This window comes from Olea europaea, unplaced genomic scaffold, assembly GCF_002742605.1.
Source record: "Olea europaea var. sylvestris unplaced genomic scaffold, O_europaea_v1 scaffold1020, whole genome shotgun sequence".
In the NCBI taxonomy this organism is placed as follows: Eukaryota; Viridiplantae; Streptophyta; class Magnoliopsida; order Lamiales; family Oleaceae; genus Olea; species Olea europaea.
Genome location: NW_019227527.1, coordinates 292124 through 316197, shown reverse-complemented (window position 1 = coordinate 316197; position 24074 = coordinate 292124). Strand labels below are relative to the sequence as shown.

General features: G+C 35.1%; 2 protein-coding genes across 2 annotated transcripts; both read right to left on the bottom strand.

The window, feature by feature from the left end:
* Nucleotides 1-238: 238 nt before the first annotated feature.
* On the bottom strand, nt 239-2049 carry LOC111372691 (60S acidic ribosomal protein P3-like). The gene is made up of 2 exons (XM_022995078.1): nt 1739-2049; nt 239-775 (listed from the first exon to the last, which is right to left on the bottom strand). Exons 1-2 carry the CDS (start codon nt 1934-1936, stop codon nt 614-616), a joined length of 360 nt encoding a protein of 119 aa, XP_022850846.1. The 5' UTR covers nt 1937-2049; the 3' UTR covers nt 239-613.
* A 1171-nt stretch (nt 2050-3220) lies between these two features.
* Nucleotides 3221-22362, bottom strand: LOC111372690 (isoamylase 1, chloroplastic). The gene is made up of 18 exons (XM_022995077.1): nt 21848-22362; nt 20734-20916; nt 20445-20537; nt 19189-19341; nt 18353-18444; nt 11715-11856; nt 11522-11629; nt 10477-10562; nt 7413-7484; nt 7201-7327; nt 6609-6695; nt 5733-5825; nt 5391-5549; nt 4922-5005; nt 4352-4432; nt 4153-4235; nt 3953-4070; nt 3221-3626 (listed from the first exon to the last, which is right to left on the bottom strand). Exons 1-18 carry the CDS (start codon nt 22202-22204, stop codon nt 3363-3365), a joined length of 2382 nt encoding a protein of 793 aa, XP_022850845.1. The 5' UTR covers nt 22205-22362; the 3' UTR covers nt 3221-3362.
* Nucleotides 22363-24074: the final 1712 nt, after the last annotated feature.

The following is a 24074-nucleotide window of genomic DNA, read 5'->3' as shown; positions in this document are numbered from 1 at the left end:
ATATTAATTATTAAATTAAAACCTGAAATCTACATAAAAAAACTATTCCACCTGATTTTTGCTCCTGGATTTTTATAATATTCTCATGAGTTAACCCTCAAGGTAACCTATAATTTATAAAGTAAATCGAAACCTTTGAAGACGCGAACGCTTGACTTCTAAAAGTCCTTATTTTGTGACAATATTTTTACCACGATAAAGAAATATCATAATTCAACATCCACATTGAAAAACGGAATGCAGAAGGAAATCTCAAAAGCTCCAATTAATCCCAAATTATCTTTCACAACAGATATTTGCGATTCAAACAAAACTCAAGCATTCGTGAAGATAACCCAAGAAGGCTCTAAAATAAACTCGAAGATAATCAGATTCTATTCAAAATTGTCTGGAAAGTAATGAACATTTGGGAAGACACTTGGGCCGTTTGAGTCCCATTATTTGTAGATTATTATGAGAAGAATAGTGTTTTTTTGAAAAATAAGTGATTGAAAAGTTTTTGATTTATGTGTAATATTATTTTATTGAAGATTGTGTGGTTAAAAGTATGATAGAGAAAATGGGGCTCAAACGGGCTTAAGTACGACTCCAAAATCCAAGATAAAATTTGAACCTAATCAAATAGGGAGAATCCCATGTCATCGTCGCTCTCCTCTTTCTCTTCCTTCTTCTCCTCAGCTGGCGGTGCCTCAGCAGCAACGCCACCAGCAGGAGCTGCTGTTGGAGCTCCACCACCTCCAATGAATGCACCACCGCGAGCACCACCAACAATCACCTGCATCATCATTAAAATTTCAAGTAATTATTAAACAACCAACATCTCATCTCTGTAGTTTGTTAAGGTTTCACAGTCCACAGGGCAGGGGACAGCCACCTTTGGCTAAGCATGGAAAGTTAACTTACAAGTAAATTTAAGTAGTTAAATGTAAACAATTTCTTAACATGATGTAGATTAGAAGTAGGCTTATTTTTCAGTTGGCTTAAAGCCATTAGTGGAGTGTGGGGTGGGGGGCATCCATTACTGCTTAAACTGGTAGCGAACCTCGGATAAATTAGCAAAGAAAATTCTACTTGTACATAATTATTGCACATATTGGTGTCCTATGCCAATAATCCGATTTTTGATGAGCAAGCGTGAGATTTGAATTAAAACTTGGATCTTGTGCCACTTGTAATTATGTACACCATTATGTATATGTAGCACTCCCCAATTAACAATCGAAATACAATAAATCAAGGGGTAATGAACAAGACTCAAAGTAGTAGATTTGAAGCTAAGTTTATGAGCCAGGAGTGAAAATACAAGTGCCACAACCAAATGCCACAATATCCGAACAGATAGATGTTCATAAACCAGAAAGAGCAGAGCAATAAAAATTGCTTCATACAACTTTGAAGCAACACATCAATGTAGTACCATGTGCAACGGAAATTGTACCTTGACATAACTAATTGAATAGTTTAAAAAAAAAAAAAAAATTGATTGGTAAGCATTAATCAGATTCACAACATATGGATTCTGATCTGAATTGAATGATTTATGATTTTTTTTGTGTTCTTCAATGCAACTTTGAGATATAACTTAAATCACATCAACAAAATCCCACAATTATAGATGCAAACTACAAAAAATCCCGTTTCTAACCAAATCAATATATTTTCAACTCAATTATGTTCATAGAAGTATAGAGATCAGAAATCATTGAATAAAAATAAAAAGACTAAATAAAAAAATAACCTGGAAGACGGCGGAGGAAGGGGTTATGTATGAGAAAGAGGATTGAACGGCGCCGGATGAATCAGAGGACAAGGAGGCTTGGACAAGCTTCCTTTGTAGTTCATAGGTGGAGCCAGCCGATGTCTCCAGCTCGCCGCTGAGCTGCTTAGCCGTCCACTCATCGGCTGATTCCCTGCACACGAAGGTAAATACTCCCATCTCTCCGTGTATCTCGTTGCTCTCTCTTTGTTTCGAATCTTCTTTCAGATTGATTGCTTCTACAGCTTAGAGAGAGACTGTGTATGAAATGCGGTATTGGAATGTGTTATATGAAGGACGGCGGAGAAGGTGAAATGGAAGCCCTAGGGATAAAATGACGGATTTGTCCTTAGGGTAAAGACTATATTACCATTTTAAGATTGTTTGTGCTACATTATTTTCCAAAAAGAATACGTTCTTCAACGATAATTTAACATCATTTTAATTACATATTTTTCAATAAAATAATATTATACGTAAATCTAAAAAAATTTCTTATTTTTTAACCACACATTTTCCGTTGATTTTTTCCCTAAAATGTGGCTGAGAGCTTAATTTTTTTCTGACGTGGACCGGGTAGTGATTCCTTAAGTCCGAATCATGCTGGTACGGGCCTTCAGCTGGATCTGGGTTTGATTTGGCTACAACCTGGCCGAATTTGTAAAATAAATGACTTTTTTATTTAAAAATATTAATCAGTTTTGCTCAAATTTACTTCAACATTGTATCAATTTCGACAGCTTGGATAGTCGTATTTTAAGACCTATATCGAATCACAAAAACTACTGTTAAAGACGAAACTTGGAAGTGATATGATCACCAAGTATAGAATTATAGAGTTAAAAAAGGGAGATGATAAAAGATGTATGATGCATTAGTAATGTTCCTCGAGTTTAAACTAGCAAAAAGTCCCATGAGCGACCTTGTTTTGCCGTTCATAAGTATGTGTAGTTATTTCAAAAAACCTCCATGGCACTGTTTTGTTTTGATGAAAATTAAATTTTCAATAAATTTAGATAAAAGTTGATGAAATATGATTTAAAAAAATATGAATCTCATGAATGTGTGGTTAAAAATAAATTTTAGAAAATGGTAGCCAAAATTCCTAAAATTTTAAGAAATGGGAGCCAAACTTCATATCAAAGCCTTCCATAATACCTTAAACTTGTCAAATATTGCACAAGGCATATTGAACACTATTTCCAGAAACACAAATAATTTTATTAAAAATAAACACAAAAGGTAAGTAAGAAAAGAAAAGGAGAAAAAATGTTTCTTTTAATTTAGAACATATATATATATATATATATTCTTAAACAGTGATTTAATATCATTTCAACCACATTCTTCAATAAAATAATATTACACGCAAATCCTAAACTTTTCTTTATTTTTTTACCACATGTTTTCCATCAATATATGATTCAAAAATTCATTCTAAGGAAAATAATGCAGCTCAAACAAGGGCTTAATTCAGAGATCAATATTATTTTTGGCAATTGATACATATAGAAGTTGTGTTGTAGTCACAATAATCTGTACAAGTCAAAAGGATTTTCATACCATAATAAGAGATACTAAGACATTAATGCTTGAGGGAGTTCAGTTAAAGATTACTATCGGGAGAAAGTAAAAGAATAATTGAGGAATAACTAAGCATGGGATAAAGGTTGCTATCAAGAAAATGAGCATATTGCCTGATAGCCAGATCTTTCTCCGGAAGATCATCTGAGAGGAAGTCAAATGGTGCTGGCTTGCCGGTGTCCACCAAGGGCTCCCACTTGTAACCTGGGTGTTCCGGTAAAGAAATGATGACAGGGACATGGCTAGCATTAAAGGCGACGTATAATTCTCCTTTCGAAGAGTCGATCTGGCAAGGTCAATGTCACAAAAATTAAAAAAAATCAATTAATAAAATGATAAGCAGAGGGAAACATGATCAGGATTTAGGTATGTGGGAACAAATCAAACCGGATAATTTCGTAAGAAGTCTATCCTTGTATAACGGAGGAGAAAAGAATTAAACTCAAATTAGCTAATGCAGAAGATCACCATGCTGCTGAATTTAACAATAATTTCAGTAATATATCTGGCAATCAGTTTAGTTTATTTGAACTATCAAGTATCTAAGTCAGCAATAATAACATTAGTGAATTCTTGAATAATATTCTAGATAAATACTAATGAGAAAAATACCAAAGTAAACGCAACAAATCGGTTTTTCTCAGACCAATCTGGCAACCCTGGAGTATGACCATGCCATTGCAGTCGCTCTGCTGTCGGGAAGTCGTTTAAACCAAGTGATTCGCATTCGCTGGAAAAGTAAAGATCGTGAGATAAAATTCTTTGAGGCTAAATGCCCAAAAAGTTACCTAAATAGGATGGTAAAAGCTTACTGGCGGAAATTGGCCATGTGACAGCAAAATCTGAAGAAATCTGATGAAGACTCCTGCATCTTATCCCACCTGAAGTAGTTAATCTGCATCCAATGCTTCAGTTACACCCCTCAAAAAAGGGAATGAAACCATGTGCAGTGTGGAGATAGGGAGAGGAGTAATCATGATATTTAATGGTGTCAGGGACAGAGAGTATTACAAAGTTATCGTGGCAATAGGTATTGTTGTTACCCCCTTTCGTATGACCATATTCATCACCCATGTAGATCATTGGAACACCCTGGTCATACAACAAAGGATTAAACAACAAAAATGCAGGCATGATATGTAAACATGTTTTATTAAAATAAAGAGGAAAAAAAATTCACATCTATCTCTCTCTTCTTGTAGCTGTCATGATTAAAACGTCCACATATATGTATGCCCATTATTTTTATTTTTATAAGCTTTTGATGATCTTCTAGCAAACCTCTTTCTGGTGCACGCACATTTAGGAAAAGACCTGATAAAAATGTAGTTTCCTCTTATTTACTAACAAAGCAAGTGAAAAAATTAAGGAAAGGGAGGAGACAGAGTCCTATCCTGGAGAGCATATATTGTTCTACAGGCTAAACAAACTCATGTGCGTTGGCAAACAGTAGGGTAACATCATAGTCTAAGCCTAAGATTTTTATGTCAGATTGGGGACAGAAGACAAATTAAACGATTTCAACACATTATAGAAGAAGCAGTTGCAAAACACTAGTGAGAGTTTAAAGTTGATTCTTACTTGGGAAACCATGAGACAGAGGAAAAAATTTCTCATTTGCCGTCTCCTCAATTTCTTCACAGAAGTACTCACAAATTCTCCCTCCTGTGCAACTCATATAAGTATAAAAATGAGATATCTTTGTCCATGGGTTATCAAAGAAAATGAGCTGAGGATCAAAATTGAACTATCAAAGCTAGTCAAATTTAAAAAGTTCTCTCACAAATTCAGAGTGTAATTGTTATTGCTCTAAAGCATAATCTTTAAGGTACATCAAAATATTTTGCATGCAAACAAGCGTTCACTCCAGACTATGCTCTAGAGTCACAGAACTCGTGCAAGGTATTTAAAGAATTCAAAAACTATGCAAAAGAATATTTAAATGTACAACTTTGATTTGGTTATTTAGCTGAAAGTATTTCTAACTCGTATAAAGAAACAAAAATACTGCAGAAGTTTGCTCCAACATATTGTCAAGGCTCAGTCTTACCTGGCCACAATTCCAACTATTATTGTGATTCTCCCCATCTCTGTTTTCTTCACCATTTGCCAAATTGTGCTTGGTATTATACGTCACCAAATCAGCCAAAGTAAAACCATCATGAGCGCACACAAAATTGATACTGTTCCAAGGTTTCCTTCCACCTTCCTGATTTAAAATCAATAGTTAGTGATTTCAAACAAGAAATAGACACAGAGTATGCCTACTCTAACATTTGAATATATAAGAGACACATCACATTTTGACACTCCTAATGGTAACGAGAAATGAGTTGCATAACAGAATGATGGATCACATTCAACTACTAAGTAACTAATATGGTCAAAGTACCTGATATAAATTAGGGCTTCCACAAAGACATTCAGCAAAAGCCCCGGAAAACCCATCAGTACCTTTGATGAACTGTCGTACAATGTCACGATACTGCAAAACGATTAAAATGCATGGTTCAATTGAGGTTTTGAAACTTATCCAGGTAGATAGGCACAAAAGAAAATATACAAAGAGAGAGAGAGAGTGGATGCAAACTAAAAGATAATGCGATAAGTTGGTTGAAGGAACTACCTTATCATTCTGTTTCTCAATCTAAATTAGACGCTAAAAGATTTTGTTAAAATGATGCATAGAAGCATGGGAACCATAGATCATCAGCAAATTAATGAAATGCAAATATTTCTTCATCGAAAGTTTAATAATATGGGACTTTTCAGGAAGTCTCATCTTACTATCAAAATTCAAAAATAACAATGTGCCAGTACAGAATAAACGATGAAAAGCTTTGTTATTTATTGATTAAAATCTTTCTCTTTACAGAATCCAACAGAAACTAAATTATTTGGTATTGAAGAAACCTCAAGCAGAAATACATGCATTCTGTCTGTGGTTATAGACATAATGAACCATTATTTTTTTAGAATTAAAAGTTTTCTAGAACCCCAGCAAAATGTTTTGGGACTGGCATATAAAAGAAAAAACTATATAAGCTCAACCACATTGTTTGAAGTTGGAACAATGCAGTACTCTCAACATCAATTCTCAGGATTAATCACGATGATGTAATAAAGTTCCTTAAAAAAGAAATGAAAGCAGATAACCAGGATGCTCATATTTTACAGCCATACCTTTTTATAAACCACTTCCCATATCTTCCAGTCATTTAAATACTTGAGATGATGATCAGAGACCAAGATTAGCATTCAGACCTACCTTCCCATTCCATTCAGACCATACACCCCAATGGGGAAACATGCCGACTTGATAGAGGCCTCCACAATCCCAGGCTTCAGCTATAAGCTGTTTGAGCAAGCAACAAAGATGCATTGGTATGTGCTAATGCCAAAGAATAAACCACTTACGGATACATTGTATAACTAAAGATAAACCAAAACTGCGTCAATTAAAGAAAATTGATAGGTCAAAGTTGTTTCACCAAAAACTGAATGTGCCTGATGAGAAAGACATTATTATCCTCCATTGAATTTATTAAGATGAAGAATTGCTAAGCAACATGCAAATACTAAGTGATAGTATTCTAACTCCTCAGACAGTCCTTTATTATGCCCCCATTTGATACAAATTATAATCTAAATTTTTATCAAAGTCAAAGTCATCAATTATTTTTAACCATATATTTCATAGAACCCACAACTTTTCAACCACACATTTCATTAACTTTTATCAAAATCTGCTAAAAAACTTATTTTAATCTCCACCAAATAGGGGCTATCTCTTTTATATGAAAAAATGGCACGCTAAAAAGTTCGAGCTGTTAAGTGATCATAAAAATGAATCAACTCACCTTCACTCCATAAAGTATTGGATCATTGCTAATCATGTCAATCAATGGTGGCCTAATGAGAGGAGCTCCAGTAGTGAGTATATCGCCTTCAACAGCATTTCCATATACGTTTACGGCATCCCATAGACTGGACACAGGAAAAGCCAAAGCAGAAGAGGAAAGAGTTAGTATTTAAAGACTAATCATATAGGATAAATGATTTATCCATTAACCTGCTACTCCTTGTCAAGATCGAAGCAAGATCAAAGCGGAAGCCATCTACATGCATTTCTGTTACCCAGTATCTGTTGAAAATCAAGAACAGTATAACTAAGGATTAAATGAGGTAAATTGAATAGAAGGTGTAGAATATATGAAAATGTCACATAAAGCAAGTTGTACAAATTATAAGAACAAGAATACTGATGCAGGATAAATAAGAAAACGGCAAGAAATAGGGGAGAACCGAAGAGAATGGGGGGAGAAATCGAAGAAGAAGCTGAAATTCAAGGGGGGAGAGAGGAAGGGAGAGGAAGGAGACGCCAAAAACCAATCTCAATTCATTACAATCATCAAACCCTTAATTACATGGCAAACTAGGTTTAAATAACAAATCAAAACCCTAAAGAGAAAGGGCCAAGCCCATTAACTAATAGTCCAACTAAAATAAACAAAATAAATAATCGTCCAAATAAACTAAAAATAGGAGGATGTCTTCATCAACTCTTCCGGCGTGAGAGAAAACTAGACCTCGACGAGTGAATAGATCATAAGAGGCTGCAATCAATCTGATAACCAAAATACTTCAAGTCAAGCCACAGGGGACGATGTTTCTGACAAACCAAGTATCAAAATTCCATGATTGATAGTACTAAAAACTATAGCTTATTCCCAAGAATATGATCTAGCCAATGGAGACAGTCTTTCCTTCTAGCCAAGTGCTGATACTGGACTCCAAATAACCAATACTCATGCACCTCATCTCCAAAATTTTCACATGATTGTACTTAATGAGGAACACAAGAAGCACGTCGATCTACCCAACAAACAAGAAAGTACTGAATCTTGTCATCATTAGTTAATACAACACATTCATCTAAAATAACATCAATTTTATCTTTGTGTACTGTGATAGATGGTATTGAAATAGAAATATCAACATAGTCAAGTTGGGGGTCCACAAAGCTAAGTAAAAAGGGATCATCAAAGGAAGTAAAACGGTGCTTGTAAGTAATGAAGTCCTCAATATTTAGGTGGAGTGGTAACCAAAATGTGATGAGAAACTAATGACATATGTATTTGGACCAACACACTTTAAAATTTTAAAAGGATTGGGCTTGCAATATAACATGATCCCCAATATTAAATTCAAAATTTTACTTATGCAAATTAGCTTGAAGTTTATATAATGCATTACTTGCTTCAGATTATTTATTGATCTCAATATGCGAGTCATGAAGATGACGTACATATGCCTCAGCTAACATATACATATTAGTATGTGGAGACATTGGAATAAGGTCGTCGCCGTGGAGGCTCGAATTCTATAAAGTGCAGCGTGCTGGAGGTGGTAACGAGGTTTATGCGATTGAAGATGGAGGTGTTGATTGATGGTGTCGAGGTGGAAGATGAATTCTGGGGTCGCTGGTGCAGCTAGTTTAGAGAAGAAAGAAGAGGATGCCAGCGTTGAGATGTCGAGGAAGATAGAGCCTTGGAATTGGGTTTGTCTGCAGCTGTTTGGGCTGGAAGTGGGTTGGATTATGAAAGGTCAATGGATATTGATTATATGAGCTTGCTATTACTTGACTGGTAGTGGGTTAGTAGGCTGGGCTAGGGTAGAAAATTATAATGAAAATTGGTTTGGGAGTTGTTGGGCTGTGAGTGTTTGGATTTGAATTATGCATTTGTGGTTTGGGATTTATGGGCCGAGCGTAGAATTGGGATTGTGAAGGTGGGCTAGGGTTTGTTGTAGGTGTTATATGGTGCCACCATGTGATGAAAATGGCGAGGATGAACAATACAATGGAACTGAAATTGCTGCAAATCTGTAACGATTTTTTTTTTTTTTAACCCAAAAATTGACGAAAATACTAAAGACCGACTTTTTTTTTTTTTAGGGTGTGAACAGTAAGCTCTTTTTTTTTTTTTTTTTTTTTTTTTTTTTTTTTAAAACTAAGAAAGCAAACTAAAAAAAATGAGATCTGCTGTTCTTACACGAATTTCTTTTCGCTCATGCTGTTTTAACAAATTTTGGGAAGAAAATATGATGAAATTTTGGATTATAAGAAAGAAATAACCCAAGGTTCAGCTCTGATACCAAATTTGATGTAGAATAAATAAGAAAATAGCAAGAAAAATGAGAGAACCAAAGAGAATGGGGTGATAAACCGGAGAAGAAGTAGAAATTCAGTGGAGAGAGGGGAAGGTAGAGGAAGGAGAAGCCAAAATCAATCTCAATTCATCATAATCATCAAACCCTCAATTATATGGCAAACTAGATTTAAATAACAAAGCAAAACCCTAAAGAGAAAGGGCCAAGCCCATTAACTAATAGTCCAACTAAAATAAACAAAATAAATAATAGTCCAAATAAAATAAAAATTGGAGCATGTCCCCATCAAATACGTTCAGAGCACTTCTAACAGAATGGCAAAAATTTTTTGGAGTAGAAGATAAAGAATAAAGAGCATATCCATCAACCTAATTAATTCAATTTTGCAGTGTAAGTATTCTATAAAGCAGAAAGCCAAACTGCTGTTCCACTATAATACCAATGCACAACTAATTATGTCAAGATTGTGTAATAGAAAAAAACAACTCCCTGGATACACTGTTTCTAAAAGCACAAAAGGCTTAAGCCTTGATTTTTACCACATTCGAGCCTTCATTAAGATCCTCACATCTTATTCAAGTTCCATTTAGTCATTTACCATGGTGCAAACCTTAGGACATAAGTCTCATGGTTATTGGGCTATCGCTCCCTAGTACTGCTTCTTCAAGATTTTTATTTTTTTATTATTATTTTTTCACCTCTGCCTTTTGAGTTGGCTTTCCACAACCTAAAATATTTTATTGGTGTTTTTTTATCTCTTGTTAAAATAAAGGGAAACTAAAATGAGAACTTTTCCACTAATCTTTTGGTAAAATAAAGGGAAACTAGAATGGGAACTTGTTTCATTCCCAAAAATAAACAAATAACAATAATAACTGTTTGCTTAACAAAATTCAGAGGCTCGTTTAGCACTCAAATAAAAGGTTTAAAGACTGCAAATTAGGTATGATTGATAGTAAATATACCTCAAGCATTCCAATATAAATTGGCGTACAATAGGATGATTGCAGTTGAAGGTGTTTCCACAACCTGAATAATTGTAGAACTCTCCCTGTGACATAGATTATATGAGTCAGAAAGATTATGCTTTATAAAAACAATCAAATACGGTATCAAGAATTTTCTGAATCATGGCAGAAGCCAACATCCTTGCACTTAAGTTGTTGAAACAAGCCAATTGGACGACTCAAGAAACTTGATGTGTCAATTTGGCATTGAACTAACATATCAGAAAACTAAAAGAAGTGTACTAATTCAGCCTACTTAGGAAAAGAAAAAAAAACAAAATCAGTATGTTATTCTCAGCTAGTTTTGATACCCTCATTTTTTCTATTATTTGCTCAGTTCCACAAGCAATTTGTTCATTGAAATGATAAAAGACCATTGCACCAGCCTCTATTCATCATGAGCCATATTGAGACATCACATGGCAGTGCCAGATACGAGGCTCGTCATATGGAAATAAACCGGGGTTCAAATTCTAAACTTGAGAGGCTGCTGCATTATATGTGAGCACGAGGCACTTCTTTGAGAATCCCAATATGCCCACTTCTAAAATGGAAGCCATTTACGAATTAGTTATGATCAGGAAAACAGGAACTCATCAAAGTGAATTAGAGAAACAAAAGATATCCCAGCCATCCGGTTTTATTTACTAAAGAATTAATTACTATGTATAAACACCAAAAAAGTAATAACAAAGCATTATTCCCCTTGTATTATTTCCCATCACACTTACATGAACAGCAAAGCTCCTCTGCTTGGGAAGAAGCTCTCTTTTACATCGTTAATTTATTTAGTTATTATTGAAAAGCTACATGCCTAGAGATAAAAATGATTAATTATCAAAAAGTCACCATAGATTTTATCAGTGTACAGACCTTAAAGGCCTTGAGGAAGAAAATTTATAGAACGGAACATTTGAGCAGAAGGCACGAGAAAATTTCTGGTTTTAAATTATAACGTCTTTTCAAGAAGTAAACACGGTACAGGTAATATATGTAGTTATACCTTAGGTGCAAGCATATAAAAGACACTGTTGTCAACACCTCTAAATGAGATTACAGGACCATTTTCATTTCCTTCAGCAGTGTGATTGAAAACGACGTCCATAATCACCTGGCAAATAAAAATCGAGAAAGAGAGAAAAAATTCATCAAATATTTCACACAAAATTCTAGAGATTGTCGAAAGAAATTGTCACCTCAATTCCTCGTTTATGTGCTTCTCTAACAAGATGCTTGAATTCATTTACTGCTCCAAGGCCATAATTACCAATCCCAGCAGATGAATATCTTGCCATTGGTGAAAAGAAATTGACAGTAGAATACCCCCAAAAGTTCATCCTGATGAAGAAACAATATTCCAAAAAAATTACGGTGGTTTCTTGTTGGCAATGATAACATCATAAACTATTAAACTTCATGTGCATAAAGCCATTGATGTTTACTACGAATAATAAAAATGTATTTAAATCAACCCAGTACCCACTATCCAGTAAGGAAAGGTGTTGAGTAAAATCAATAAATTTTCTATCAAGAAGCAATGAAATTGTAAAAATTAGTATAGTCCTGTTGTGTAATGGACCAGAGAATTTGCCAGCAATATGTAAATTTAAAAAAAATAAAAAAAAAACTTTTAAGGAAAGGACAATTTATAAGGATTATGAAGTTCAAAATTTTCAAACTGTATTAGATATTAAAATTTCAACCAAACGGATAAAGAGTTGAAATGACAATTTCAACAGAATGAATCATGAAATATAAGATATGGTTAAGATTTACTAAAGAGAGATATTCCTGTACTGATTTTCCCTTCTACTTGTAAGAAATTCCATCCAAGTAGGTTTCCGAGTCTAGTAGATTTTTCAAGTTAGTCACAATATTGTGATATCCAATTTGTGATACTATAGGATAAAGATTGAAGCATTTGAATGATCATGCACTGCATATCATGGGTTTAGAATGCCAAAAACAGACTCTATCCACGCTGTGGCAGAAGCCTTGTGCACTACAACTGCCCTTTTTCCACAAGCAACTTCGATGTGTGGTGATTGCTGATGCAAAAGATGCAATATTTGACACATGTCAAAGATTTCGTAGGTATCTTAAACTATATAAGTCATTTTGTAGAGAAAGATTATAAATTTCTTCTTATTGAATATGAGCTATACATCGTCCCTTTTATAGTACAAAGAAGGGAAAATAAAAGGAAAGAAATAATTGCCTACCAAATCTAAAGATTACAATAATCAATCAATCCTTTAATTACAACTCTAACTATGGAAATAAATAATCCCTAAAAATCGTGATTTCATCACTCCCCCTCAAGTTGGATCATAAATGTTTATCATATCCAACTTGAAAATAAAATCATCAAATTTCTGTCTTGATAGTCCCTTGGTGAAGATGTCTGCAGTTTGTTCTTGTGTAGGAACATAGGTCATGCAAATGGTTCCTTCCTCAACTTTTTCTTTGATAAAGTGTCTATCTACCTCTACGTGTTTTGTTCGATCATGTTGAACTGGATTAAGAGAGATGTCGATAGCTGCTTTGTTGTCATAATAAAGTTTGATTGGTGGCCTTATTGTGACATATAGTTCTTCTACGAGCTTCTTTAACCATAGTCCTTCACATATTCCTTGCGCAACTGCTCTGAATTCAGCTTCGGCACTACTTCTGGCAACTACGTTTTGTTTCTTGCTCCTCCAGGTTACTAGATTTCCCCATACAAATGTGCAGTAACCTGTAGTAGATCTCCTATCATCTGTTGATCCGGCCCAATCTACGTCTGTGAAGACTTCCACTCCTTTTCTTTCATCCTTTTTGAAGAATAGCCCCCTTCCTGAGGAGCCCTTAAGATATCTTAGTATCTTATAGACAGCTTCTAAGTGACTTTCCTTTGGAGAGTGCATGTGCTGACTTACCAAACTAACCGCAAATGCTATGTCAGGCCTGGTGTGTGATAGGTAAATCAGTTTTCCAACCAATCTTTGATATCTGTCTATGTCTACAGGATTTCCTTCGTTGCCATTTTTCCTTCCAATATCTATGGGTGTATCACTTGGTTTACATCCTAGCATGCCAGTTTCATTTAGAAGATCAAGAACATATTTCCGTTGTGATACACTGATCCCTCGTCTTGATCTCGCAACTTCCATTCCCAGAAAATATCGCATTTTTCCTAAGTCCTTTACTTCAAATTCAGTGGCAAGACTTATTTTTAGTCTTTCCATTTCTGTTCTGTTGTCTCCTGTCAGAATGATATCATCAACGTATACGATCAGAATAGTTTTAGTACCATCTACAAACTGCCGCAGGAACATAGTGTGATCTGACTGCCCTTGGCGATATCCTTGATTTTTCAATACTTTTGCAAATCTATCAAACCATGCTCTTGGTGATTGTTTGAGTCCATATAGTGATTTCTTTAGCTTGCATACTAGACTTTTTTCCTCCTTACAAAAGCCTGGCGGTAATGTCATAAATACTTCTTCCTCCAATTCCCCATTCAAGAATGCATTTTTAATATTAAGTTGCTGAAGAGGCCAGTCCAAATTTACTGCTATTGACAGAAGGACTCGAACTGTATTCAACTTTGCTACTGGTGCGAGTGTCTCTGTGTAGTCAATACCATAGGTTTGAGTATATCCTTTTGCAACCAATCGGGCTTTATACCGATCTATTGTCCCATCTGTTGTGTATTTTAAGCTGAAAACCCATTTACATCCCACAGGTTTCTTTCCTTGTGGCAACTCCATTACTTCCCAAGTTTTATTTTTTTTCAAAGCACGCATTTCTTTCAAAACTGCCTCCTTCCATTCTGGAACTCCCAATGCCTCCTGAATATTCCTCGGGATAATCGTATTGTCAAGGCGTGCTGTAAAAGTACGGAATTCTGAAGATAGAGCAGTATATGACATGAATTTTGAGATAGGGTGTTGAGTGCATAATCATGGTTGTTTTCTGAGGGCAATGGGTAAATCAGTATTAGATAACTCTGATACTTTCTGAGGTGGAGCTACCATCGGTTCTGATTCTTTTGGTGCTTCAGTCGTGAGATTCTCTGTGTACTTTGATTTTTGCTTTCGTGAGTAAACTAATATCTCCTTATCCTTTTGTTTTTCTACGTCTCCCCCTGTATTCAAATTTTCTTTTGTTAATGGCATATTAGCATTGGATGGAGGAATAAATAGAGAAGGTTCAGGAGAAGAGAGACTGAAGTCAAAGAACCGATCTTCTGTTAAGGTCTCCCCCTGAAGAGAGGTTTGTTCAAAGTATGGTTTATTTTCGAAGAAGGTGACATCAAGACTTACAAATGTTCGTTGTGTGGGCGGATCATAGCATTTGTATCCTTTTTATGTAGGAGAGTAGCCAATTAGGACACATTTAATTGCCCGGAAATCAAGTTTGTTTCTTTGATCGAGATGGACATGTACGAAGGCAGTACATCCAAATACTCGTAGGGGTAGATTGGAGCTAAGACGAGAAGTTGGGAAATATTTTCGGAATTTTTGGACGGGAGTTTCAAAATTTAGGGCTCGATTAGGCATTCGGTTGATGAGGTAAATGGATGTAAGGACAGCATCCCCCCAGAATTTTTTTGGCATGTTTGTAGTGAACATTAGGGAACGGGCGACTTCTAATATATGTCTATTTTTTCGTTCAACAATCCCATTTTGTTGGGGAGTATCAACGCATGAACTTTGATGAACTATGCCATGTGTTCTGAGATAGTCGCCTAAGATGTTATTGACGTACTCTGTGCCATTATCAGTGTGTAAGACCTGGATTTTGGTTTGGAACTGTGTTTGAATCATAGTGTGGAAGTTGACAAACACGCCCCGAACTTCGAATTTATCTTTTAGTAGGTAAATCCAACAAATTCGAGTATGATCGTCAATGAATGTGACAAACCATTTAGAGTGAGTACGATTTGGAATCCGTGAGGGACCCCATACATCGCTATGAATCATGAAGAATGGCTTTGATGGTTTGTATACGGATTTTGGAAATGGTGTACGCTGATGTTTTGCAAGTTCACAAATTTCACATTGAAGATCAACTGTCTTTTTATTCAAAAAAATAGAAGATAGTACACGTTTTAGGTATTGAAAGTTGGGGTGTCCCATTCTAAAATGCCATAACATAATTTTGCTATTTCTAAGAATAGACGCAGAATCACAAATTTTAATTTGACACTGTTCACCCACATCTGCCTTGTCAAAGTAATAGAGTCCTTCACTTTCTTTAGCATTGCCAATCGTCTTCCCCGATAATAGGTCCTGAAAAACACAGTAAGATGGGAAAAATTTAGCAGAACAATTTGAGGGTTTTGTTAACTGACTTATAGACAGTAAATTGCAAGATAAATTAGGAACATGAAGAACAGATTCCAAGGTTATAGAATTAGAGATTTGAACAGTCCCTTTTCCTGCTATGGTGGACAGAGATCCATTTGCAATTTTAACCTTGAGATTACCGACACATGGGGAGTAAGATGAGAATAAGTGGTAGGAGTCTATCATGTGGTCCGAGGCTCCTGAGTCAATAATCCAGAGTGTTTTTGGTTGAGTGGCAGATTTTAAGGCCCTCAAAAAATTACCTTTGTGCGCTAGTGAACTTGACGGGTTATTGGTTTGGTTTGATGATTGTAGGCTAGAAAACATTTTGTAAAGCTGTTCCATCTGCTCGGCATTAAATGCACCACTTGATTCCTTAGACTTTCCTCCCTGATAGTCAATTGATGCCTGATTCCCACGGTATTTATTACTTTGTCTAGGCTTCCAGTTGGCGGGTTTTCCATGCAAATCCCAACACGTGTCTTCGTTATGTCCTGGTTTACGGCAATGCTCACACCAAGGTTGTCCTTTTTGCTGCCTTGGGTCTGACCCATTTGTCGTTCCTTTTAAATAAAAGCCCGTATTCTCAGGCCCATTTGTTGACCCAAAATTAGGATTTCCTGGGCCATATTTTAAAAGCCCCAGTCCATTGCCTTTTAGCCCACCGTTAGATGGCCTAATAGCCGACCCGGTAGATGACCCAATTCCTTTTGACAGTAGGGCTGAAGACTCACTCGTAGAAATCGATCCACCCACGCCTGAAGGACCTTCGGTCATCTCCAACATAATTTTTCTCCGACTTTCTTCTTGTCTGACCTCCGCGAACACTTCCCTCGTCGACGGTAAGGGTTTCCGGCCAAGGATTCGTCCCCTCACCTCATCTAGGTCGCGGTTCAGTCTGGCCAAGAATTCGAAGACCCTTTCGTTTTCCAGCCTTTTTTTGAATCGACCACTATCACCTGCGCAATCCCATGCTTCTTCGGTGCTCAAGTCGAGTTCTTGCCACAACGTCGACATCTGCAGGTAATATTCTGTTACTTCTCGGTCGCCTTGCTTGGTTTGCCAGAGTTTAGTTTTGATTTCGAAAATTTGGGATGAATTTTCAGAATCAGAATCTCTCTCTAACTGCATCCCATACATCTTTTCCAGTGGGCAGAAACAGGTACGTTTTTCCGATGGTGGGTTTCATGGAGTTTATCAGCCAAGCAGTCACCAATGAGTTTTTGAGTTCCATTTTTGGAGAAGAACCGTGTTGGTTGAGGCCGGCTTCGTTATCTCCCCAGACAGGTAACCTAATTTTCCTTTCCCATCGACAATTAACTTGATGGATTGAGCCCATTCTCGAAAATTTTTCCCGTTCAGTTTTTCAACCGTTAATTGGAATGATGAATTCTCTCCCATGCCTATGGCAGAGCCAGTTTCTGACTCTCCATTGAAGAAGTCAGAGATCCTCTGCTATTGGCTTCTGTCATTATTTTGGCTAGTTAGTTGATGAGCCTGAGCTCTGATACCATGTAGAGAAAGATTATAAATTTCTTCTTATTGAATATGAGCTATACATCGTCCCTTTTATAGTACAAAGAAGGAAAGAAATAATTGCCTACCAAATCTAAAGATTACAATAATCAATCAATCCTTTAATTACAACTCTAACTATGGAAATAAATAATCCCTAAAAATCTCACATTTTAATGAGCAAATGAAGTTCATGTCTCCCCAAAGTTTGTCTTTCAATGATATGACATTGTCATAGTCTTATATTGTTGTGCATGTGGCTCATATAGAGGGGAACACAACACAGATCCTGGATCAAATGGGTCGATGCCGCCCCCGTGGTACGATACAGGGATATTTCTTGTAAGGGCCTTAAAATCTTATATGGGCCTAGGCTAGAGTTAATATAAATAATATGTTGTAACCCTATTTTTCACTACTGAATAAAGATATCTCCGTTTCGCTCTCGTGGACGTAAGCACACCGCCGAACCACGTAAAATTTTTGTGTTGATTTTCTTTTTCATCTCTTTAATATTGCGTATACATACATACATACATACATACATACATACATACATGTATGTATGTATGTATGTATGTATGTATTGAAACTTGTGGACAGCTTCACATGCTAGCAGCTCAAATGCATGTAGAAGAAGCAGGGATGACACAGATGAAGGAAGAAGCCATTCCATTAAAGACAGCTTCAGGAGTAAAATATTTCAATTATGGACTCCATCAAAGAAAGCTTCTGATGAAAGGTAAAAGATTTTAATAATATTGAACTGCATAAATTAGCAATACAAATCATTATGATGCAAAAACAAAAGCAATGTCACAATTAAGAAAAAATACATATATGTACTCATCAGACTCAGACAATCAAATTCCCGAAGTTGAATCTTTATTCTGAAATTGACCATATACGCTGGAATTGAGACCACTGTATAACAGTATAAGTCACTATAAGGTTCCAAAAGAGAAGGAAAAGGAGGTTGAATTTACTTGTAGTTGCCCAAGATAGAATTGTAGCTATAGTACTCCAACTCATTGAATTCATGACATGGCATTAGTTCAATACAGTTGACACCAAGTTTCTGCAAGGAAGACAATAATATAAGCTGGCTGTCAAACAACAAATGCTAAAGTAATAAATGAATAGGCAAGTGAATATTACCTTGAATATACAAGAGTCGCAAATTTTTAAACCATAAAGATAGTTAAATCTTACACAGCAAAAGAGCCATGTGCCTCTATTTTAAGAATGGATTGCATCTGTTAGAGCTTTCTGTGGATATATATTGTACCTTCCACAAGAATATATCAGGTTCTCTGCTTCAACATTTCAATTATGCCCATTCAGACTTCCTCATTTCCAGCTAATCTATTACCTTCATAAAACCATACTTTTCTGAAGATGCTATAATTACATCTAGTTCTACGAATTTCATTTAATTGGTAATGTTAGCTGGTTGCTGATCCCATATGAGATGGGATAATGTTTTGTGACCTGAGCTGAGTCTTTAACGATTATATATCCATTTCCTATGCTTGGACTGGTGTAATCGTAGTTAGTTATGAACATCCATTGCTTGATTTTGGAGGGTTTATCTCATGTTATATATGTCTTTTGGGAATGAAATTTTGAAATTCAAAATCATTTCTGAGCACAATTCTTGAAGCAACTTTGGGTGTATTTCACATTTGCAATATTACAAAATGCAAATAAGGTATAACTTAAAAGATTTCATACTACAATTGACATTAAAAGGTAAAGTATCCAGATAAAAAAATTTAAACACGTGCTTGCTCTACAAAATTCAAGGGAAAATAGTATCTACCTTTAGATGATCAAGTTTCTCTACCACACCAAGATAAGTACCAGGGCATTTTGCCTTGCTCGATTCATGTCTTGTATATCCACGAACATGCATTTCATAAATAATCAGATCTCTCTGTGGAAAGTTCAGAGGCAAATCTCCTTCCCAGTCAAACTGTGAAAAGGAAAAATAACCTAAACATGATTGCAACGTTAGAGCAAAAAACATGTGAATACATCTCCTTCAAATGCAAAGCGCATCTAAGTTATATTTAGGTCAAAATTGTCCAAAGCTTCCGAATTCAGGTGTGGCAACAAAGGCTGGTACTCAAATTGAAATGATGGTAGAGGATATACACTGGAAAAGGAATCCAAAAAAGGGGTAAAAAGTTAAGATACATTCATCCGCACCCATAAAATAATCATTAAACAATAAAATGAATCTTAAAACGAAAAGATCCTTTAAAATTTTGAGGATTTATTCAGATGTACCTCAGGCGACTGATTGCATTGTTTAGCTCAGCACAGCACAAGTTACGAGAAACATAAACAAAAAAAGGGGGAAAAAATCTCAAGAAGCAGTGTTGAATGATTTCCAGGGCTAATGGCTTTTAGTCCCAACACAACCAAATGACAAAATCAAATTTTAAAACCCGGGGGGGAGGGGGGGGTCCATTGCAGAAACCATGATCATATAATCTAAATTAGGAATCCACACTATCCAATGCACTGCTTATTCAGGGCTTAAGGAAGGATAATGCAGACTTCAACTTCATGTATATTTAAAAACACAGACAATTACTAGTGCCACAATATTATCTTGGATAAAGGAACGAAAAATACAAAGTGAATGTGACCAACAACAAAGCAATAGAGATATTCTAAAGTTTGAAAGAAGTCCCCAACATTGTTAGAAAACATAGCTAACAACTGATGTCATGCCCTAAGCCCATTGCACTCATGCGAGAGAGAGAGAGAGAGGTCTAAGCACTAACTGCTCGTGCCATGGAAGGTCAAGGCCAAAAATGTTTCACACGAGTTAACCTTGGGCCATGGTTAATCACTTATAAGTTCCTTCTCTCTTCCCAGTTCCCACTAATTTGGGACAAACCCTGCTTGAGGTATCACAATGGAAACTGAGTGTATGTCGAAAGACTTGATCTAAACATTTTAAGACACATTCTTTCATATTTTACATTTTCCCAAGAACTTCTCTTTTTTTCCAGTAAAACACACCTCTCATAATTTTGTGCAGTATCAACGCAATTCATGAGATACCTCATCATTATCAGAAGGCACTGAACACGCCAACTGGGGCCAACAATCCTCCTCAGGTCCTATTGTACCATATTCCCCTCTGCTTACAATGGACTGCATCAGAAACCAAAACTTACTGAGTTATGATAGCTTATGCAATCATGATGAAATCCTTCTTTTAGTAATATGACCCTCTTTTTAATAGCTTATGCAATCATGAAGAAGAAAATGCATCATATTTCTTCCACTATGACATGGGTATGATATGAAAAGCTATAATGTTTCTTTCAAGTAGCCATAGCACGCTAACCTTAGCATAAGGATCGATCAATATTTTTGAAGAATTAAAGTAATGCCCTTCTTCTGGGGAGAACTCCCCATCAAATTTGTATCCGTAAACCATATTTTCAAAGTCTCCTGTCAGAAACACATGCCACACATCTCCAGTTTTATTGGTCAGGGGATTCAAAGAGATCTGCTCAGTCACTCTTTTCTGCAATATGATAACTAGGATCAAGAAATACACAATCAAAAGAAGATTATTCCAAAACATGATAAACAGAACCTGAACATTTTCTACTAAGGCTATGTTTGATACAACTTCTTTTCCATGGAAAATGGAAAAGAATTTCCATCTTCCACTTTTTTTATGTTTGATAGGCAAAAAGTCATAGGGAATTGGTTTTCCACTTTTCCTCCACACGGTCTCATTTTCTCCCTTTTCATTGAATTGGTTTTCCCACTTATGTGGTGGCTTTTTAAATTCCAACTTTTTTTTTTCGTTTTTCTTTTTTTTTTTTTGTAACGGGAACAAATTCTATGAACAATTGTAAAAGAGGATATTCCTTAAATTGAAAATTTTCATATAAAATAAAGACAAACGAACACCAAAATATAGATGATTTTTGGATCTATTTTATTTTTTTCTTTTTTCTTTTCTTTTTTTTTTTTTTTGCAATAGAAACAAATTCTAGGAACAATTGTAGAAGTGAATATCCCATAAATTAACAATTTTCATGTAAAACAAAGCAAAACGAACACCAAAAATACACTTTTGTTTCAACATTGGAAAATTATAATAATCAAACACAATAATTTACAATTCTTAAGAAAATAATTTCTAGGCAATTCAATTTCTTGAAATTCATTTTCTTTCCACCCAAATTTCATCTTTGCAATCAAAATAAACCAAGTTTTTTTCGTCTGTCCTACTAAACCTCTTTTTTTTTTGAACTTCTTTGAGTACAGTGTAAGAATATAAGAATTTCTTATCTACTGTACTACTTGTTCACTGATGCTTCAAATTAAAACAAATCAAACGTTATCCACCTGAATTTAACTCGAATATAACAAAAAAATCTTATTAGAAAAAAAAAAAAAAGGTACAAAATTGAGAGCAATATTTGCGGCAAAAAACTAATGACCTCGGATAAATCAGAGAGATTGATCAAGCAAAGAGTAGCAGACGTAGCATTGCTGGAGGAAATAGCAAAATTAACGCCGCCATCTCTCAGCGTGGCACCGAAGGGCATCGGGTGACCGGAAAACACCTCAAAACGACGCAGCTTTGGCGGAGGTTTCTCGACCACCACTGAAGTCTCAGCATCACCTCTATCGGTAGCATCATTCACAATTAACAAAGAATTGGGTTTTCTTACGGAATTTTCAAAAGATTTTTGTGAAACTCCAAAATTTATTTTGCTTTTCCCGAAATGGAAAGAATTTGTTGGAGGGAATTTGGGTGTGCAATTTGAGAGTGAAGAACAATGAAGTAACCCCATATTTGATAACCGAATGCGAATTTAGGGAATCAAAAACCTCTTACACATAATCTTGGATGGTAGATTCAAGATTGTACAGAGTACAGTGTGTGTAAAGTCGTGACTTGGGAATTTGGAGTGGCAGAGGAGAGTGATGTGAAGTACATGGCAGTGTTTGTATCTCTGTGTTAAGTTACTATTTTATTATTTTGACTAATTTTTAAATTAATTTACTTTGACGGCTATTATTATTTTTTTTTTTTTAAATGATATTTTTAGAGGGTGTTAGAGAGATATTTTTATGTAAAAATATATTTTTGAATAGTAAATTGATGAAAAATGTGTGGTTGAAACATAAAGAAAAAAATTTTATTTACTTGCAATATTATTTTAATAAAAAATGTGTGGTTAAAAAAAAAAGAGAGAAATGTATTTTGATAAAAATAGATACCAAACGAGATATAATGATCTTTTGAAGAATATTTGCTTAAAAAGTATGAAAAAAAGGGTAATTAATACAAAAAACCATACCTTTTAATATTATTGTGGAAAACGTCTCTATCTTTCATTTTTAACATTTTTGCCTTTATTTCAAAGTTTCATTGTAGAAAAATTCATTTTCTCTATTTTTTAATATAAATGACAAAAATACCCTTCATTTAAGTAAAACAAAAAAAAAGAGAAAAATAAAGAATAAATTATAATTTTACTCCTAAGCGTTTTAAAAAATTGCAAGTGAGTCCAAATAATTATTAAAAAGTTTAATAGCACAAAATATCCCTACGTTTGGCTCGTAGTGTGAAAAACGTCCATACGTTTTAATTTGGTGAGAATGACGTTTTCTGCAATGAAACATAGAAATATAAATGAAAATGCAAAAAATTGAAACGCAGATACATTTTTTGTAAGAAGTGTCAAACGTAGGGATTTTTTTGCTATTAGACCTTATTAAAATATTTAAAAAAAACTCTCTCTCTCTCTTCTCTCTTTCTCCAAATGGTTCAGTCACCATAGAAGCCAAAAAACTACAGTAAACCATCACCCAAACTGTTGGACCACTATGCCACCGAAAAGCCCCCACTTCCCTCTACACATATCATCCAACGTCCAACCTTGAAACCCTCATGCTAATAGATTTGCTTAGAATTGCAAGTCAAAATACCCAACTTGCGAATGTAAATACTAGCGGCATTACCTATTCTGGAGAGACCCATGTCATTTCCAATACACCAATCGACTATACTCACTAGGGCACCTCTTTTTATCGTCTTAAAATATCAAAAGATGGTTCAACGGTGTGGAAGTTCAGCAGTTTGGACGATGATTGGTCCGAATTTTTTTCACTTCTAACGTAACAATCACATTTGGAGAAGAAAAGAAGAGAGAGAGAGAGAGAGAGAGAGAGTTTTTTTTTTTTTTTTTTTTTTTTTTTGTTATTTTTAGTATTTTAATAAAGCCTAATAGCAAAAAAAAAATTCATACGTTTGACACTTTTTGCGAAAAACGTTCCTATGTTTTAATTTTTTTTTTACATTTTCATCCTTATTTCCATGTTTTATTGCGGAAAATATCATTTTCACTAATTTGAAACGTATGAACATTCTTCACACTATAGGTCAAACGTAGGGAAATTTTGTGCTATTAGGCCCTTTAATAATTATTTAGACTCACTTGCACTTTTAAAAAATATTTAGGAGTAAGATTATAATTTATTCTTTATTTTTCTTTTCTTTTTTGTTTTATTTAAATAGGAGAGTATTTTGGGTATTTTACATTAAAAAATAGTGAAAATAACTTTTTTTGCAATGAATTGTTGAAATAATGGCGAAAATGTCAAAAAATGAAAGGTAAAAATATTTTGCACAATAACATTGAAAAATAGGGTCTTTTG

Bases quoted from the DNA above. Each gene is read 5' to 3' on its own strand.
- LOC111372691 (XM_022995078.1), bottom strand. From the start codon at position 1,936: ATGGGAGTATTTACCTTCGTGTGCAGGGAATCAGCCGATGAGTGGACG. The intron at 776-1,738 runs GTTATTTTTTTA...ATGATGATGCAG, and splicing joins CTTCCTCCGCCGTCTTCCAG to GTGATTGTTGGTGGTGCTCG.
- LOC111372690 (XM_022995077.1), bottom strand. From the start codon at position 22,204: ATGGGGTTACTTCATTGTTCTTCACTCTCAAATTGCACACCCAAATTC. The intron at 4,236-4,351 runs GTAATACTCTCT...CATTGGATGCAG, and splicing joins CCTATTGCCACGATAACTTT to ATTAACTACTTCAGGTGGGA. The intron at 3,627-3,952 runs GTATTTTTCTCA...TGACCTTGCCAG, and splicing joins GATTTGTTGCGTTTACTTTG to ATCGACTCTTCGAAAGGAGA.